Source organism: Lithobates pipiens, unplaced genomic scaffold (assembly GCF_037356315.1).
Source record: "Lithobates pipiens isolate NorthernLeopardFrog02 unplaced genomic scaffold, aLitPip1_a1.2 Scaffold_25, whole genome shotgun sequence".
Classification (NCBI taxonomy): Eukaryota; Metazoa; Chordata; class Amphibia; order Anura; family Ranidae; genus Lithobates; species Lithobates pipiens.
In genome coordinates this window covers 92,187,979-92,202,658 of record NW_027507787.1, presented here as the reverse complement: position 1 = coordinate 92,202,658, position 14,680 = coordinate 92,187,979, and the positions used below count along the sequence as shown (strand labels likewise).

Below are 14,680 nucleotides of genomic sequence, written 5' to 3'. Positions count from 1 at the left end.
AATTTTTTTTCCTTCAATAACTTTGAAATAAGACAAGAAGACAAGTGTTTGGATAATAATGGCCGCGGTTGTTTATTATTGGTTTCAAAATGTTGTACATAACTCATCAAAACTCATCCAATAAACTTAAAGCTAGCCCAGTCACTACGACTCAGGCAGCAACACAAAATCCCCAAAAGGGCAGGAGGACCTAAGGCCAACTGCCCACAGAACCCCAACCCGCGGCCATCTCAACACAATAACTTAAATTTACATTGAAAATATCCAAGCCAATATCAGACAGATGGATGCCATCCTGTCTGAAAAGGCCAGGGATACCCCCCTCCAGCTCAGTGTGCCTAAAGGATAGCATTCCCAATTTTGATAGCAACTTGGATACTGCCCTATTCCCTCTCTTCCTGATTTTCTCAAAAGGACGTACAGAAGGATGAGAAAGCCAACTTATCCTCTGCACAATTTCTGAAAAAACCACTACTGAATTGGGAAATGACAACTGTATCCTCTGTAAATCATCCCTAATCTGAAAAATAAGGTCTAAAGTTTTAAAGTAACCAATATCATTACCACCTAGATGAATAATTAAGATATCCGGAGAGGGAAAATGAAGAAGAAGCTGAGAAATAAAAGAATTTAGGTCAGACCATAACATTCCCCTCTTTCCACACCAAAAAATCTTAAATTTAGAAGCATCCAATCCTAAATTACAAGTATAAACTCGCTGCTGAGCTCTCAAATTCGCCCAATAAATGAAGGAGTGTCCAATCATCCACACAATGCGAGTGTTACCTGAAATAAATCATAGCATTGCGTTAGGACGAATATAAAGCAAGTACCTATCTGACTTCCATCTACCAATTCGCTTAATAGATCTAACATCAAAACCCAGTCTAGCGGCCTCTGTTGCTGCTCCAATCCGAAAAGAATGCGACGTCAAATGTTCTTGATCTAAATTTAAGGCCTGTAAACAGCTCCTAAAAACGCATAAGAACTGATATTTAGTAAGGGGTAACCCTGATTCATGAATAAAAAACTTGGAAAACCCCAAAGGCCTAATTGAATAATATTGACGTATTAGAGCCACCGGGCAAATGCTAGTACTCATACACATATCTAAAGTTAACCAATTACCTTTACCTACCTGATCCGTTTTGGATCTGCTAATTAAAATTTTTAATGAATTTTCAAAAATAACAACTTCAGACATGCATATGTGAACCAGCTCAGATACCCTAAGCGCCGCAAAAAACATGACCGAAAAGGCTGCCCGAAAAAGAACTGATTCAAACTGAGAAAAACAAATTTTATCCGTCACGGAGCAAAGCTGACCCAGCACTAGAGGAGTGATGGGCTTCCTTGAATCAGGCCTAAAATTATTCCTTTTGTAACCTTTTAAAGCTTGTTTTATAGAGAAATACTGCATGCAAGACGGCATGTTATTTAGTTTCAAGAAAAAAAGAAATTCCTGACAAAGTTTTATGTATGTATGACCAAGAATAAGTTTGTTCAAACAAAGAACCAAGAAACTTTAATAACAGTATTTCAGACACCGAACCCAACGGTTCACCTAACTTGTTTAAAAATTCTTGATACATAAACCAAGCAGACTGATATCCTGCCCAAGTAAAAGGTGCCAAAGAATTGATAATAGAGACAGAAATGGGCCTTAGATCAGGTCCCATAAGTTGATTGGACAGGAGTGTCCCACTGGATCCGCCTCCGGAAATAGCTTGAAAAAACGCTCCATCTGTGAACGAGACAACGCATCCGCCAAATCATTGTCCTTACCTGGCACATGTACCGCCTTCAACCATATATTCAAACTTAAGCATTTAAATATCAGGTATCTCAAAAGGACAATGACTGGCGGAGACTTAGATGTTAAACAATTAATAGCATACATCACTCCTTTATTATCTGTTCGTATCAAAATTCTTTTATTTTGGAAGAAAGCACCCCAAATTTCAAGCGCAACAATGATAGGAAATAGTTCCAAAACGACTATATTTTTAGTGTAACCCTTCATTACCCAAGAGACATGCCAGCGTTCAGCGCACCAATGCTTCTGCCAAATTGCGGCAAAGCCATGTGACCCTGCGGCATCAGTAAAGAGAAGGAAATCCGAATCAAGAATGAAATCCTTCTGCCACAAAGCCCTGCCATTGAAATGAGAAAGAAACTGCCACCAAACTAGCAAGTCCTCTTTCATATCACTGGATAAACGCACATGAGAAAAGGGAGACTTTAAACCAGAAATAGCGATGTAAAATCTCCTGGAAAATACCCTACCCACTGGCATGACCCTTGAAGCAAACGCCAGAAGGCCCAAAAGAGACTGTATCTCTTTCAAGCAGGCTTTTTTCTTCCTTACCAGTTTTAACAATAAAGAGCAAATTTTTTCAATTTTTTCTTCAGGTAACCTAAACTCCATTAAATCAGTATCAATAATAATACCTAGAAATTCCAGACAAGTGGAAGGCCATATAGTCTTCTCATGAGCCAATGGGATACCAAAATGGTTGCAAACATCAAAAAATGTCTGTAATAAGTTAGCACAAATAAAAGAATCCTGAGGACCTAAAAATAAAAAATCATCTAGATAATGAATTAAACATTGAGACCCAGAAACGGCAGAAACTACCCACTCTAAAAATGAAGAGAAAGACTCAAAATAAAAACAAGACAAGGAACAACCCATAGGTAAACATTTGTCAAAATAAAAGTTACCATTAAAGAAAAAACCAAGGGAATTAAAAGATGAAGGATTAATGGGAAGTAAGCGAAAAGCTGACTTGACATCCGCTTTAGCTAAAATAGCTCCCTTCCCCAATATTCTCAATTTAACTAAAGCATCTTCAAAAGAAGCATATGAAACTGATGACATGCTCTCATCAATTTGGTCATTAAGGGAATCTCCTTTAGGAAAAGATAAGTGATGAATTAGTCTAAAAGAATTCTTTTCCTTTTTGGGCACTACACCCAAAGGGGAAATCCTGAAATTTTCAAACGGAGGGAAAGAAAAGGGGCCCGCCACCCTTCCTTCTGAGATTTCAAAATTAACCTTATCTAAAACTACCTGGGGAAATTTAGATACCGATTTCAAATTCTTAACTAAAGTACAACCTTGACCCTGAAAGGAAGGCAATAAAAAACCATCCCTAAAACCTTCAATGAGAAGATGTGCTTTCAACTTGTCTGGATACACCTGAAGCCACGGGAGCATTTTTGCTATACTCACTGGTGTGTGTGCTTTTTGAAAAAATTCCCGCTTGCAAATTTGCTGCTGACATTTTTTTGAAACATTTTGTAACTGAGTGCGCTCCAGCACAAAAGGCGCATTCATGCTTGTATTTACATGAATTGGGCCATTTACACTGGCTATCATTGAAGTTGAAACAAATTCCTCTTTTGTATGCCTCAATTATAATATCTAAATGTTGAAATAAACCCGTACTTTTCTCAGGTGATTTTTCACAAAGCACACTTGCAAAAATACAAAATGCTTGCAACCAATTATTTAGGTTTTTTGCTATAGGTCTGCGTCTATCATCATCCTCTTTCTTCTCTGACTTATTAATGAAATCTTTAGCGGAAGGGAGAAGAGACAATATATCCAAAAATTCCCCTCGCCAAATTTTTTCCTTAACAACTGGAGATAAATGATAACCTAACGGAGAAATGTCACAGGGCATGGATTCCTTTAAACAAGTTTCTGGCAAGTTCTGTGATCTAGCATTGCTATAAGAAATATTATTAAATTGTTCTAAATGAATTGGTAAATCCTGTGTGCCATTAGCATTAACGCCACTAGGTGGCGACCAAACTCCCATAGCTGAAACATCAGGAGTTAAAGCATTATTAATAGCTGGTTGACAAATAGACTTTTGACTGGATAATTCCTTAGACACCTTTGTTAATAAATCCACAACACTATTCAATAAAACATTAACAGAAGGATCAGTCATACCTGTATTACCTTGTTGTAAAGCAGGCTCACTATCAGGCCCTGCTTCACTGATATTCAGCATTGACGGTTGCCTAGGAGATGCTGGACGCTGAGGAGAGGGAGACCACTCCCTCATAGAGGTTGCTCCGCCTCCCGTACCGCCTTCGACCCTGCCCACCGCTTCAGTCAATGGAGCTCTTCCGCTCAGCTGGCCGCTCCGCCTACCCGCTCCAAGCCTTCCCCCGCCCACCTGCCCTCTGCTATGGTCCTGAGAAGGACCAGCTCTTTTATGTACAGCAGGGCGCGTCGGGGTAGGAGAATAGCTCCGGCGGGGGTTGCGCTTTCGTTTCGCCGCCCCATTCGACCGACCTGGGGCGGCACCTCCTTGCTGACGCGACGTCTCCTCCTCCACACCTTCAGCATCCTCTTCACCCCGCAGCGACATCTCCGTGGCTTCCACCGCTGGCCGCTCTCTTCCTCTCTCCTCTGGACCCGGATAGCTGACAGGCGGTGTAGCTCCCACCGGAGCTTCTTGACACGCTGCGCGGGGTAATTCTAAGCACTGGCGAATCCAGGCTTCTCCGCCGTCCTCTCCCGCCCGCTCTATCAGTCGCCGAAGAAGGCTCATCTTCTGGCCACAGAAGAGGCTGTTTGTTCAGGGAATAATCCCAGAGAGAACACCACAGCTTTTCTTCTGAGGCGAATGAGCCCCCTCAGCGGAACCTCCTTTTTATAACCCCCAGAAAACTGGTTTAAACCAGTTCTTCCCGGGCTTTTCACATGTCATGAAGAGAGGTCACCTGTACCCCTTCTCAAAACATGTGACTAACAGCTGTTTCCCCGCTGGCCACAGGCTCTGCGGGGGAACTTGAAACAGCTGATCCAGCCGCTCTCCCATGAGGAAAAGGGGGGGCAAGAAACTGCCCTCTCCCTTTTCCTGTCATTCAGTGAAAGTTCATATACTGCAAAGTTTGCACTACACGAACGTTCACTGAATGTAGAATGTTTAATAAGCTTGTTACACAAATCACTTTATTAACCACCTCAATACAGTGCACTTACACCCCCTTCCTGACCAGACCAATTTTCAGCTTTCAGTGCTCTCACAGTTTGCATGACAATTACTCAGTCATGGAACACTGTACCCATATGAAACTTGCGTCCTTTTTTCCACACAAATAGAGCTTTCTTTTAGTGGTATTTAATCACTAGTGGGTTTTTAATTTTTTGTGCTATAAATTTAAAAAAGCTTAAATTTTGTGGAAAAAAAATGACCTTTTCTTTGTTTCTGTCATAACATTTTGCGAATTTAGTAATTTTTCTTCATAAATTGTGGCCAAAATTTATACTGCTACATATCTTTGGTAAAAATAACCCAAATTAGTGTATATTATTTGGTCTTTGTGAAAGGTATAGAGTCTACAAACTATGGTGCCAATCACTGAAAATTGATCACATCTGATCAGGCCTTTGGTACATCAAGTGTATCTCATTTCTTGAGACAATAACAAGTCAGGAAAGTACAAATACCCCCTAAATGACCCCTTTTTAGAAATTTAGACATTCCAAGGTATTAAGTAGCATGGTAAGTTTTTTTTAAGTTGTAATTTTTTTCCCACAATTCTTTGCAAAATTAAGATTTTATTTTTTTACAAAATTGTGATATTATCAGGTTATTTCTCACACACAACATATGCATACAACAAATTACACCCCAAAATACATTCTGCTACTTTTCCTGAGTATGACAATACCACGTGTGTGAGACTTTTACACAGCCTGGCCACATACAGAGCACCAACATTGAAGTAGCACCTTCAGGCGTTCTATGAGCAAAAATGAAACATCTCATTTCACAACCACCTATTACACTTTTGAAGGCCCTGGAGTACCAGGACAATGGAATTGCCCACAAAATGACCCCATTTTGGAAAGCAAACACCCCAACGCATAATGAGTCTTTTGAACGGTTCATTTTTTTTTCAGAAGTTTTTGGAAAATGTGGAAAAAAAATGAAAACTCTTTATTTTTTTATTTTTTTTACACAAAGTTGTCAATTTATAAGATATTTCTAACACATAGCATGTATATAGCAAAAATGACACCCCAAAACACATTCTGCTACTCCTCCCGAGTATGGTGATACCACATATGTAGGACTTTTACACAGCCTGGTCACATAGAGAGGCCGAACATTGAAGTAGTACCTTCAGGCATTCTAGGAGCATAAATAACACATCTCATTTCATTCCTACCCATCACAATTTTGAAGGTCCGGGAGCACCAGGACAGGGTAATTACCCACAAAATTACCCCATTTTGGAAAGCAAACACCCCAGCGTATATTCTATGAGGCATGGGTTGCAAATAGGTACTCGGGTAGCCTGATGGCCTGGTGACAGGTACTCGGGTAGTCTGATGGCCTGGTGACAGGTACTCGGGTAGTCTGATGGCCTGGTGACAGGTACTCGGGTACTCTGATGGCCTGGTGACAGGTACTCGGGTACTCTAATGGCCTGGTGACAGGTTCTCTGATGGCCTTGTGACTGGTATTCGGATACTCTGAAGGGCAGTGATAGGTACTCAGGTACTCATATGGAATGTGACAGGTACTCTGGTACTCAGATGAACTGTGACAGGTACTCTGGTACTCAGATGAACTGTGACAGGTACACATATGGATTGTGACAGGTACTCAGATGGACTGACAGGTACTCAGGTACTGAGATGAACTGTGACAAGCATTCAGGTACTTCATGGACTTTGATAGGTACTCAGATGAACTGTGATAGGTACTCGGGTACTCAGATGGACTGGGACAGGTACTCGGGTACTCAGATGGACTGGGACAGGTACTCGGGTACTCAGATGGACTGGGACAGGTACTCTGGTACTCAGATGGACTGGGACAGGTACTCGGGTACTCAGATGGACTGGGACAGGTACTCGGGTACTCAGATGGACTGTGACAGGTACTCGGGTGCTCAGATGGACTGTGACAGGTACTCGGGTGCTCAGATGGACTGTGACAGGTACTTGGGTACTCTGATGGGCTGTGACAGGTACTTGGGTACTCTGATGGGCTGTGACAGGTACTCAGGTACTCTGATGGGCTGTGACAGGTCCTCGGGTACTCTGATGGGCTGTGACAGGTACTCGGGTACTTTGATGGACTGTTACAGGTACTCGGGTACTCTGATGGGCTGTTACAGGTACTCGGGTACTCTGATGGGCTGTGACAGGTACTCGGGTACTCTGATGGACTGTTACAGGTACTCGGGTACTCTGATGGGCTGTGACAGGTACTCGGGTACTCTGATGGGCTGTGACAGGTACTCGGGTAGTCTGATGGGCTGTGACAGGTACTCGGGTACTCTGATGGGCTGTGACAGGTACTCGGGTACTCTGATGGGCTGTGACAGGTACTCGGGTACTCTGATGGGCTGTGACAGGTACTCGGGTACTCTGATGGGCTGTGACAGGTACTCGGGTACTCTGATGGGCTGTGACAGGTACTCGGGTACTCTGATGGGCTGTGACAGGTACTCGGTACTCAGATGGGCTGTGACAGGTACTCGGGTTCTCAGATGGGCTGTGACAGGTACTCGGGTTCTCAGATGGGCTGTGACAGGTACTCGGGTACTCAGATGGGCTGTGACAGGTACTCAGATGGACTGTGAAAGGTACTTGGGTACTCGGATGGACTGTGACAGGTACTCTGATGGGTGGTATTTGATCACCCCTGCGGTTTTTATTTTTTACGCTATAAACGAAAATAGAGCGATAATTTTGAAAAAACTAATTATTTTTTACTTTTTGTTATAATAAATATCCCCCAAAAATATAAAAAAAAAAGATTTTTCCCTCAGTTTAGGCCGATACGTATTCTTCTACATATTTTTGGTAAAAAAAATTGCAATAAGCGATTATTGATTAGTTTGTGCAAAAGTTACAGTGTTTACAAAATAGGGGATAGTTTTATGGCATTTTTATTAATTTTTTTTTTTTTTTACTAGTAATGTTTTTTACTAGTAATGGCGGCGATCGGCGATTTTTATTGTGACTGCAACATTATGGCGGACACATCGGACATTTTTGACACATTTTTGGGACCATTGTCATTTATACAGCAATCAGTGCTATACAAATGCACTGATTCCTATGTAAATGACACTGGCAGGGAAGGGGTTAACCAGGGGTGGCAGTGTAGAGGTTAAGTGTTCCTAGGGGCGTGTTACTAACTGTGGGGGGCTGGGCTTTGTGTTAGTGAACATTGATCTCTGCTCCAATCACATGGAGCAGAGATCAGTGTCACTTGTTGCTAGGCAGAACAGGGAGATGCTGTTTACAACGGCATCTCCCCATTCAGCTGCCCCGTGAGACATATAGAAATGGAGTTACCTGTACGCCAATATGCCTGCCCGTGCCATTCTGCCGACATACATCGGCGTGCGCCGGTCGGGAGGTGGTTAATGCATTCTATGCAAAAACCTCAAGGGTTTACAACCCCTTTCATGCAGAGAATGCATTAAGGTAAAAAAAGAAACCTTTACAACCACTTTAACACCTGATGCAAGCAAAAGTGCATGGTTAATTTTGTCATTGGAGAAGAAATACTAAAGTCTCTCTCCAACTGATTGAGAGAAGATTTTGATGTCACACCAACTGGTATCACATGCAATTAATAATCGCCACCTCCCATATGATGTCCTGGAGTTTGAGTGGGGATATCTGGATGATGGGTGCAGCTGCAATTTTCCACCGGCAATTCCCTTCACCACAAAAACAATCACAGTGCCCTCCTCCGGTGCTTCTACCGGCTCGCCCATGCGATCGGCGACCCGGAGAAGGAATCTGCCAGTGACGGAAGTTCACCATAGAGAATACCATGGACCAGATGGTCCCGACAGTCTCTATGACCTTTGGAGGCTGGGTGCGATCTTATGACGTTACATCTGGCCCCTGTAGTTGTAAACACTGCCGTGTATTAGGCTGGAAAGGCTGACATTGTGTTTTGTTTTGTTTTAGTTTTTTTGGATCTTGGGTCTTTCCAGGCTGGAGGAGAGATGTGGGGTTATAGACCCCAGATCTCTCTGTAAAGGGGACCTGTCACGCTCTATTCCTATTGCAAGGCATGTTTACATTCTTTGTAATAGGAGTAAAAGTGATAAAAAAAAAAAAAAGATTTAAAGGGAAAGTGTAAAAAAAAATAATAATAAAATGAAAAAAAAAATGTAAAGCACCCTCATCCCCGCATGCTTGCAAGCAGAAGCAAACCGATACGTACATCACGCTCACATATATCCCACATTATACAAAAAAAATTGGGCTAACTTTAGTGGGTTTTTTTTTATTCATAAAACTTTTTTGTTTCCAAAAAAACACATTTGAAAAATTGCTGCACAAATACTGTGTGACGTAAAAAATTGCAACGCCTGCTATTTTATTTACTAGGTTCTTTGCTAAAAACAAAACAAATATAATGTTTGGGGGTTCTGAGTAATTTTCTAGCAAAAAAAATATTATTTTTACATGTAGGAGAGGAGTGCCAGCATTCCAACCAATACAGCTGTGTATAATAAAAAAAATTGTCATTAGGCAATAAAAAAAAAACGAATTGGGAATTGGAAGAGAGCAACATTTCCTACTAAATGCTCGCAAACCTCCTTTCACAGTCGGATCGCTTTTTGGGGGACAAAATACTGTCGCAAATACTTTCTGGTATTTCACGGGATGCTGAAGTATGCTGCATTACTTGTAAACATCAGACTTTGTACAATCACCCATACTTGCTCAGTCCTAAGAATCAATCCTACAACTCCCTGAAAAGCTGTTTAACAGGTACTTAGGCTTTGATTGATCATTTATGCATTTTCTTTGTTTTCTGTTATTTATATCAGGCTGCTGCAAAAGTAAAAGAAGCTCTGAGACAAGAAGTGAAACAGGGAAGCTGGGGAACTGCAGAGCGGAGGCGGTGTTGAATGTCACTAAAGAGTTAATTGACCTGCTGACTGGACAGGTGAGAGTGTCACATGTCATCACTGTTATCTCTATGAATAGGACCCAGACCTGACTGGACATGTGAGGAGAATTCTGGGAATGTCATATGAGGTCACTGTTATCTATATTGTTAAAACCCAGGCCTGCAGATATTGCATTTACATAGACACAAAGAAATCCATCTAGTTCAACCAATAGAAAAAAAACAAAACAAATGGAACACTTTAACATACACAAACCTATACACACAGTTGGTCCAGAGGAAGGCAAAAAAAAAAAAAACCCCAGTAAAGCATGATCCAATTTTCCCAAGGGGCAAAATAGATTTGTTCCTGATCCCCCAAGAGGCAATCAGAGATTTCCAACCATCCCTGGCATTATTACCTCTAAATATTAATATGTAATTATATTTTGTACATTTAGGAATGCATCCAGTTCTTTTTTTTTTATCAATCTACTGAGCTGGCCAGAACCAGCTCTTGAGTCTATTTCACATTTTCACAGCTCTTATGTCCCGTACACACGATCGGAAATTCAGCCAGCAAAAGACTGATGAGAGCTTTTGGTTGGAAAATGTGATCGTGTGTATGCTCCATCAGACTTTTGCTGGCCGAATTTCGGTTAGCAAAAGATTGAAGGCCTGTTCTCAATTTTTCAGTCAGAAAAAGGTCCTATTCGAAAATGTGTTCATGTGTATGCAATTCCGACGCGCAAAGATTCACGCATTCAGATTCAACTACGAGATGGAAGCTATTGGCTACTGGGTATTAAGGTTCCTTTTTCTAGTCCCGTTGTACATGTTGTACATCACTGCGTTCTTGACGGAACTTTGGTGTGACCGTGTGTATGCAAGACAGCTTGAGCGAAATCCCGTCGGGAAAACCATCAGAGCTTTTTCCGACCAAATTTCCGATAGTGTGTATGCAGCATTACTGCGATGAAGCCTTTTCATATGTGGAGGTTAAATCTCTTTTCCTGCAGCAGTAGAGTCTGGAGTGCTCTGTAATAACCTGAAAGTAAGTAGCTCTACACCAAGTTCACTATATGGACCCCTTATGTATTTGTATATGTTGATCATATCCCCCTTAATCTAGTCTTCTCAAGAGAGAATACATTCAGTTCCTCTAATCTTTCCTCATAGCTGAGCTCCTCCACGCCTCTTATCAGTTTGGTTGCCCTTCTCTACACTTTCTCCAGTTCCCCGATATCCTTTTTGAGAACTGGTGCTCAAAACTGAACTGCATATTCCAGATGAGGTCTTACTAATGATTTGTACAGGGGTAAAATAATATCTCTCTCTCTCTCTGGATGGAGTCCATACCTCTCTTAATACAAGAAGGTACTTTGCTTGCTTTAGAAACCACAGCTTGACATTGCTTGCTATTCTTGAGCTTATGATCTAACAAAACCCCCCAGATCCTTCTCCGCTATGGATTCCCCCAGCTGCAATCCCCCTAGTATGTATGATGCATGCATATTCTTAACTCCCAATTGCATAAATTTACATTTATCAACATTAACCCTCATTTGCCACATAGTTGCCCAATTACTCACTTGCCGACCAACCGCCATTATTATACTGCAGCAGGTTGGCTCCTTCCCCAAATTCGCCATAGGTGTACGTGGGCTCCTTTAAAAACCATAGCAGGCGCGTGCGTCTGCTGCATGGGGAGGACACGATGCGCATGGCCGGCGGCCAAGATGTCCGCCGGCTACCTGCAATTGCGGGAAAGAGATCCCCGTTCTGGCTTTGTCAATGTCAGACAGATCCCCGTTCTGAAAGGGGAGGAGAGAGATTGCTGTTCCTAAGGATTAGGAACAGCGATCTCTCTCCTTCAGTTAGTCTCCCGTTCCCCCACAGTTAGAAACCCCTCCCAGGGAACGCATTTAACCCCTTGATCACCCCCCTTAATTCCCCCCTCCACCAAATGATTTGGACCAGTGCACAAAGCAAAGTCCATAAAGACATGGATGAAGGAGTTAATGGTGGAGAAACTTGACTGGCCTGCACAGAGCCCTGATCTCAACCCAATAGAACACCTTTGTGATGAATTAGAGCGGAGACTGCGAGCCAGGCCTTCTCATCCAACATCAGTGCCTGACCTGGAAGAATGGTCAAACATTCCCATAGACACACTCCTAAACCTTGTGGACAGCCTTCCCAGAAGAATTGAAGCTGTTATAGCTCAAAAGGGTGGACCAACTCAATATTGAACCCTACGGACTAATGCCCTGTACACACGGTTGGACATTCCGATGAAAAAATCCATCAGATTTTTTCTGACGGATTTTGGCCCAAACATGTCTTGCATACACACGGTCGCACAAAGTTGGCGGAAAATCCGATCTTTCAGAACGAGGTGGCGTACAACACGTACGACGGGACTATAAAGAGGGGAGTAGCCAATAGCTTTTGTCTCGTAATTTATTCTGCGCACGTGTGGCACGTTTTCCGTTGGAATTGTCTACACACGACCCGAATTTAAATGATCGGATTGTGTTGTCGGAAAATTTTAGATCCAGCTCTCAAATTTTGTGTGTCGGAAATTCCGACGGAAAAAGTCAGACGGAGCCCACATATGATCGGATTTTCCAACAAGACGATCCGATTGCACATTTTCCGTCGGAAAGTCAGACGGGGATGCCATCCCGACTGGGATGCCATTAATGTTCAAGTGTGTGTAAAGGCATATAGTGTAAGTTCCCACTGACACCATTAGTCATTTTAGCTATCTGTAAGGAGGTGATTCTTTCCAATGACAACATGTGTAAGGAGCATTCTTCTCATTGACCATCACAATAATATACCATGAGTTGTAGATGTAGTCATTTTTAATAGGGGTTCCCTGAGACCGGGAAGTGATTCATATAAAGTTTTTTATATATCGTGTTGCTAAAATATTATCCTAAGATTCTTTTATATATACCTTTTTTCTTGTCTTTTCTCTCTCTTATTTCTCTCTTTAGAGTTATATACTTGTGAAGACATCCAGAACAAGGACAGACAAACAGAGCTCGGGATATCTTAGTAGAGGTTCAGATGCCATCACTGAGTCCCTGCCTGACCCCACAATACCTGAAAGAAACAGCAAGATACTAGAAGCCACTAATATGATTCTGGAGCTGCTGACAGGAGAGGTAAGTGGTGCCAGAAAGAATGGGACATTATTCAGTAACAGAAGGTATGTGTCTGGATGGTGACTTTATTATTGTGTGTGAGACAGGTTCCTATACGGTGTCAGGATATCACTGTCCATTTCTCCATGAAAGAGTGGGAGTATTTAGAAGGACATCGGGACCTCTACAGGGATGATGACATGGAGAATTCCCAGCCTTTCAAATCTCTGGGTAAGTGTTAAAAGAGATGTTAATTTCAATGCAATTTTTTGCATTTTCTGCCACTCTAACAGTAACAGAAGGAGTCCCCACTACATCAATCTAGTAAGTAATGGAGGCTTTATCATGTTGACATTTACATTGACATGTGAACTAAGGTCATCACACCAGAACAATGGAGTATATAGAAATCCATTTTATGATCTTTACAAACTACAAGAATTCACAAACTGCTGTCATCCCAGCTCAAATCTGGAATTGTGGGTCTTGATTCCAGTAAATATAGTATAAAGTGCAGCGCTAAATAATAATGTTTGAAAAACGTGACAGAATCACAAAAGAAATCATATACAAAATACACCATATGACGTTAATTGCAACTAAACAGTTACACAAACAATAAAGTGTCATATAGCAAAGTGGAAAATTGAAAAACAAGACAATGTAAATAGTCCTTTGTGCATAAAAAGGATTACGGCTGAACAGTTACACAAACAATAATATGTCATATAATAAAGTGAATAAATGAAATAAAACCGAAACAATGTGAATAGTCCTTTGTGCATAAAAAGCGATCCCAAGTGGAATGGAAATGTATTAATTAGCGTCCAAAGATATTTCCTCTGGGAGCTTTCACCAACGTGCTAGTACCACCACCTTAAAAGATGAAGGCTTACCAGAAATTATTGACCCAGTTGAACATATATTTAAGGGGTCACCAAAAGCTTGTTGCTCCATATCTGGGGCACTGGCTCTCTATCATTTCTGTTCACTGTCATTGCTGTTTCTCTTTTACTCTTACATTTCCTCAATCTCTGGTACTGTATAACCCCGAGGCCTAGGGAAGTGCTGCAGGAGGAGGAACTGTGAATAATTGTGATAGTTTTACTGTGCCATTTGGCCTCTGTTGTAAGACAGGAAGCATCAAATACTCTTTTTCTACCCAGCAAAAAAAGCATAGTTTGTGTAAAATGTATCCTCCTTTTTTTTAATTTTTTAAATTGTTTTAAGAAATGACCCTTTTACGAAAGAAAACAAAAGCATTTTATTAAACTCTTTACAGGCGGTCCCCGGTTAACAAACAAGATGGGGTCTGTAGGCTTGTTATTAAGTTGAATCTATCTGTAAGTCAGAACAGGTACATTTTTTGTGTAGCTCCAGCCAAAAAAATAAATTTTTTTAGGCTTTTTGGATAGAATAGGGAAGGGTTATCACCCCTGTAACGTTTGTTTTGCTGTCTGTGCCCCTGTTCAGAAGATTTCGCCTCACTTTCTGTCCCAATGAAAATAGAATTTTGAAAATTTTGGGTTGTTGTGGAAAAAAGGATTAGTGATAAAGCATCAGCGGAGGTACCTTTTTCCCATAATAATTCTTATGCTGTGTGAAAGGTCAAACGGAATC

The 14,680-nt window shown here is 41.5% G+C and overlaps 1 protein-coding gene across 3 annotated transcripts in view; it reads left to right on the top strand.

Annotated features, from left to right (window-relative positions):
- The window catches only part of LOC143930392 (uncharacterized), a 70,980-nt gene that overhangs the window by 39,478 nt on the left and 16,822 nt on the right, over window positions 1-14,680 (top strand). For all 3 annotated transcript variants that reach the window (XM_077454679.1, XM_077454680.1, XM_077454681.1), the window contains 3 exons: window positions 9,844-9,962; window positions 12,911-13,081; window positions 13,168-13,291. In XM_077454679.1, coding sequence (XP_077310805.1) covers window positions 9,844-9,962; window positions 12,911-13,081; window positions 13,168-13,291 — 414 coding nt within the window. The remainder of the gene's footprint in view (window positions 1-9,843; window positions 9,963-12,910; window positions 13,082-13,167; window positions 13,292-14,680) is intronic.